This window comes from Dendrobium catenatum, unplaced genomic scaffold (genome assembly GCF_001605985.2).
Source record: "Dendrobium catenatum unplaced genomic scaffold, ASM160598v2 fragScaff_scaffold_948, whole genome shotgun sequence".
NCBI lineage: Eukaryota > Viridiplantae > Streptophyta > Magnoliopsida > Asparagales > Orchidaceae > Dendrobium > Dendrobium catenatum.
This window is the reverse complement of record NW_021319410.1, coordinates 7,254-12,546: the sequence shown is the minus strand read 5'-3', so window position 1 is coordinate 12,546 and position 5,293 is coordinate 7,254. Positions and strand designations below refer to the sequence as shown.

Genomic DNA, 5,293 nt, shown 5'->3' with positions numbered 1-5,293 from the left:
CCTCGTCGCCATTTCTTCTTCTTCTTAAGACATGGTACTTCAACCTCACGTGTAGCAAGCTATTAAAGAGTCACTAAAGAATGTTCTAGCCTCCTTCGCTGACATTTTTCCTATCAAATCGGAAGTCATGATCGGAGTTCGCCCCAAAAGTAATCCCCTTTCGCATGCTTCAGCTAAATCATGTAAATCCGCTAATGTTGTTATCCAGAAAATAGACTTTTTTATTTAATAAAATTATAATTTTGAGGGCACCTTCAGCTATGTTTGGTTCACCCTCCAAGATCACATGCTCAAGCATTGAACACAAAAAATCTTAGTTGGTAATCAAAACTCTCAATCAATAGATCAAGAAGCTAAGAGATGCATGTTTGGAAGCTTATCATCTCATAGAATAAGTATTGCTAGTATGACATCATCAGCATTAGCAATGGGAATATTTGTATGGATGCCTTTCTCGGGGAAAACCTGTTCCGGACCAAATTTCCTTATCTAAGCTTATAAGTACTAAATTTCGTCTTTATTAAGAAAATTGGCAAAGCAGAAAAAAGTTGAAAATGACATAAATCTCGTCCTGCTCATTTTTAAGAACCTGTTCATAGACGGCGTTATTAGTTTACTCCAATTAATTATTGTTTTTTGTATAACCAGAATCAATATTCTAATATATTTCAATTAAGATACGCGTTAGTGATTTTTTTTTTTTTGAAAGAAATACGCGTTAGTGATTGGAAGGACAATTTATCAATTAACTTGATAAAAAAAAATCTATTACAAGATTTTGCAATTTGCTCATAAACTTCCTCATAACGTAAATACATAGGATTTCTATATATCGAGCAAACAAATCACAAAAGTAAGATATCATATTTCTGGCAATCACTATCTATTACAGATTTTGAATAGTAATAATAGTTCTTCATCAAGGCAAGCAAGCATTGCATTATTCTCCTATAATTGCAGAGCCATTCAGATGTCAAAAGAATACCATAAAATTCTAAACCCTAAACATTCTCTTTGCTTACAGCAGCAAAATCAGCTTTAACATCTGCTGGTATTGCATGTTCAATAGCCACAGATTGATCTATGGGAATGTGTTTCTCAGCCATTTCCAAATCCAAATTTGAATTTGTAATATTCTCTACTTCAATATCTTGGTTTGTATTCTGTTCTAATCTGTCGTTCTTCACATCCATGTAGATGAAATATAAAATTATTTGTGCAACTCCGAATAAAATCCCAAGAACATTTGGTAACTGTGAGAAAATAAGGAGAAGATGCAGTTTTGTATGAGCAAAATAAAATTTTAAAGTTAAGGAAAAAAAAATCAGGACAAAGGATAAAATGTTTAACTATGAGTAGAATAAACCCACCGCTACAAAGAAATCCCTTAGAAGAAGCCCATAAAAGAACCATGCAATTGCACTAAGAGTGAGAAAGAGGGAGAGTGAAAATGGCATATATTCCACGCTTTTTGTTCTTATCACCAGCCTCTGCAAAAAGAAACCTTATTGAATGCTTTTCAAATGATTTTGAACTTGTCTTCTTTATTCCTTTTACTTAGATAACACGATCTAATAACCAGTCTAACTAATCAACTACATCAATCAATAAAGATTTTATTTGGGACAGCTTTTTTATTACTTTTTAAAGCAATTCTTTAGATTAAAAAACTGCTTTAGAAGTAGTAAGAAAACCATCCAAAACAAAGCATAAACCATACTCTTTTATTTAGTTAGGTCTAAATAAATAATTGACTTTTAGATGAGCACAACTCTAATAGTTTTTTGTACAGTAAGTCGTTTATTTTTTCTCTCTTTTGCTGAATGTTGACATAGTATTTGTATCAATAGATCAATTAAATAAAATTTTGATAAACAAGCACATTAATTGTTTTATCAATATCTGATACAAAATTTCATGATCTTTAAGGGATTATTTTTTTATGAAAAAGTAGTACTAAAATTTTTTGATCTCCTAGAAAAACACCATGCAAGTTGCACCTTTTTAAAAGCAGAAATATTCAGATTTTTTTTTTTTACTTGCCATGATGCTTAAAGGAGCAACAAACACTGCGACGGCAAAGGAAGCACAAATCCAACCAGTGATTTCGGAACGCTTTCTCTCATTTAGAAAACCAAGTGTGATGAGCAAGACCGAACCAAACAGGCCAACGTTGAAGAAGAATATCATCTTGACGGTTGAAAGCTGAGAAAAGAAGCTGAACTTGTAAGCGGAGGTTTTTGAAAGACAAGTAGATCTCTAGACATGCAGAAAGGAGAAGCATAATTTGAGCTTTATGAAACATGTTGGAGTTTTCATAAAATGATTTTTATGTAAGTTCCGTTTGTTTGAGATCATCTAACAAATTTCAAGAGAACGAAAGTATAAATGCCTTGGTAAAATAAATAAATAAATAAGGTTTTATGATGCTCATAATTTATTTTTTTAGCTATTTAGCAGTATTAAGTTGGAAGTGATACTTAGGTTTTGTTTTGGTATGTCTTTTTTTCTATTTTTTAAAGTAGTTTTTTAGTTCAAAAATTAAAATTTGAATACTAAAAATTTATTTAAGTAATTAATATAGATGGTTTGGCCTTGCAATATTTAGATGGTTTTACCGCATCCACGAACTTCCAAGGGTTTTTTTAAGTTGAATAACCAAAACTTTTCAACTTCTAACTTTATGATCTGGCAAATTAATATTTATGTTATTGCAGACTAAGTATTTTATCCTATTTAAATAAATCAAAGTTTGTGTTAAAATATTAAAAAAAAAAAAGTGGAATTAATGTATGTAAATCCCACTAACTTGAAATACAAATTAATAGCAAGAATAGAAATTGTATAGTAATAGTTTATTAAGTTGCGATACCTATATTCTATGGTTTAATACGGAAAAAGATAGAATGAGAAGCAGAAAAGGTGGCACAGCTAACCCTTATTTTCTTGGAAGCATAGAAAAGGTAAATGGCTATGTAGACAGATTCAAGGGCACATGTGCATGTGTTGATGGTGAGCAGGAGCACGTTATGGTTAAGAAAGGCATAGTAGAGCCACAACATTGCACTGGACAAAGCAACCACATATGGCGTTGATTGGAAGGAACCAGTAGACTTCTTCCGGTACACCTTATAGAATGTAGTCCTTCAAAATACAAGTCTTATTTCATTAGCAAATAACGATATGATTTCAGCGAGTGTTTTACAAGAATAATTCTACCAATTACTTGAAAGAAATTTATATTTAATCTACTGCCCATTCTAGCTAGCTGCTATTTATAAACTGCAGTTGTGATATCTTTCTAAATTAACAAATTAATCATATTTTATATTATATGTAAAAAAGGAGTAGCACAGAATTCTATTTTTGTGCGAAATAAGTTGTTTTTAGAAACTAAAAGATATCTGTCCTGTTTCTTAGTGTGTGCAAAATATATTAGATATCTCGCCCGTTTCTTAGTTGCCAAATTTTCTGGTGAAACATGAATTCGAAATGATGTGACGTTATTTTTTCTTAGATGAAATATGTTATTATTGAGTGAAATATCTTATTTTTTAGTGTTATATATATATATATATATATACATAAAGAGAAGAATAATATTTTTATTAATTAATTCAAAGAGAAGAATAATATTTTTATTAATTAATTCATAAACGTCCCATGACCATTCAGAACGTCAAAAGGTATTTAATGTAGCTTAAATTTTTATCAACTAATACCTTAAATAACAGTTGATAAAAATTTAAGTTACATTAAATATCTTTTAACGTTCTGAATGGTCATGGGACATTCATGAATTAATTAGTAAAAAGATTATTCTTCTCTTTATGTATCTATTCGTCTTATATATATATAATTAATTCATAATTCATGAATGTTTCATGACCATTCAGAACGTCAAAAAGTATTTAATGTTGCTTAAATTTTTATCAACCGTATGATGTTTCATTAAACACAATAAATTGATAAAAGAAATTCTCACATTGGCGTTAAGGCCACCAAGAATGATAAAATATTTCCTGTCGATAAGTCAAAAAAAAAAAAAAAAGTTAAAACAACAAATAAATAGTCGCTTTATTAGGAAAATAGAACACATATACAAAGGCTAAAAGATGACCGGAGGGAGAGGGAGAGGGAGAGAGAGAGAGGTTGAAGATTTTCACCGAGAAGGCCAGCACCAAAAGCCAAAGGGTTCTCAATGCTGATGGACACCATCTTTATTTATGAGAGGTTCCTCAGTTCTACTAAGAAATTATCTCTAAGGCCTCGATGGTGCAAGGTTGTCCAACTCCGCTTGCCATGTATTTATAATGGAAAAAAAGGGAAAGTTTGGTATCAGCAAATTAATAATTAATAACGTACGAGGATGTTAATAAAGCCTTTCCGCACTAAGTTAATGCAGGGATTTAGATTTTAGATTTTTTTTTTTCATTGACAACGCCTACGTACATTTTACTCGTAAGACAAGTTAAAGTAAAAGAGAGAGAGAATAAAGATGAGCAACTCAGGAGAACTATGGAATTTTTTTTTTTACAATTTAAAAAAAATAGAATTAATTTGTATGTCATCTCGATATTTATAAGATTCGGAGGGCCACATAAGATGCTACATCTATTCAGAAATAAAAAAAGTATATGATATTTCTGCTGTAGACACAAATAGAACTCTTGTGGATGCATGTGAACAGCAATCTCAAAAGGTGCTCTGGGACACCTCCAACGAGTGGATCTAAAGGGTGCCCCTTTATTCAAGCCAAGTTTTATTAAGATGTGTGTAGTAGTCAGATGAATTCTACCAAGCAGGATGATGCCTCAATTGGATGAGTTCTTCTAATACAGCTGCCCATTCGATTAAGTTTTTCTCAAGTGATTGCCAACATGTGGATTCCCCCAAGCTTGGGCGAGTATTTCTCTAGAGAAATCACTAATGAGCATGGAAAGTGAAGTACTCCTTAGAAAACTTCACATGATTAGGGAATGCTCCCTTTGCGAGAATCCCTTGTGATTGGTGTGTGCCCTCTTGTGTCAAGTTCAGCTAGGGAAAGCTTGCCAAATCTCCTTTTTAGTTCCTTAAGGAGCTTGTATGATCTTAATAACTTTCTTAGATTAAGGCATTGTGGTCTACTTTTAGTTCTTCATTTATCTTGCACATCTGAAGGGTGCCATATAAAAAGAATATGATAATTCAACATAGCATTTATTATTTACACTAGCTGGTTAATTTGAAGGGTAAAAATTAAAATATACATGAATATCATTTATAAAAGAATGTTTATTACTTTTCTAATTTA

General features: G+C 31.4%; 1 protein-coding gene across 1 annotated transcript; it reads right to left on the bottom strand.

Moving 5' to 3' along the window:
* Positions 1-384: 384 nt before the first annotated feature.
* On the bottom strand, positions 385-4,218 carry LOC110094292 (bidirectional sugar transporter SWEET14-like). Its single transcript, XM_020819487.2, has 7 exons — positions 4,167-4,218; positions 3,986-4,022; positions 2,937-3,144; positions 2,044-2,205; positions 1,371-1,490; positions 1,023-1,253; positions 385-465 (listed from the first exon to the last, which is right to left on the bottom strand). Exons 1-7 carry the CDS (start codon positions 4,216-4,218, stop codon positions 385-387), a joined length of 891 nt encoding a protein of 296 aa, XP_020675146.2.
* Positions 4,219-5,293: the final 1,075 nt, after the last annotated feature.

Bases quoted from the DNA above. Each gene is read 5' to 3' on its own strand.
- LOC110094292 (XM_020819487.2), bottom strand. From the start codon at position 4,218: ATGGTGTCCATCAGCATTGAGAACCCTTTGGCTTTTGGTGCTGGCCTT. The intron at 4,023-4,166 runs GTGAAAATCTTC...ACTTATCGACAG, and splicing joins TTTTGGTGCTGGCCTTCTCG to GAAATATTTTATCATTCTTG. The intron at 3,145-3,985 runs GTGAGAATTTCT...TGTATTTTGAAG, and splicing joins TTGGTGGCCTTAACGCCAAT to GACTACATTCTATAAGGTGT.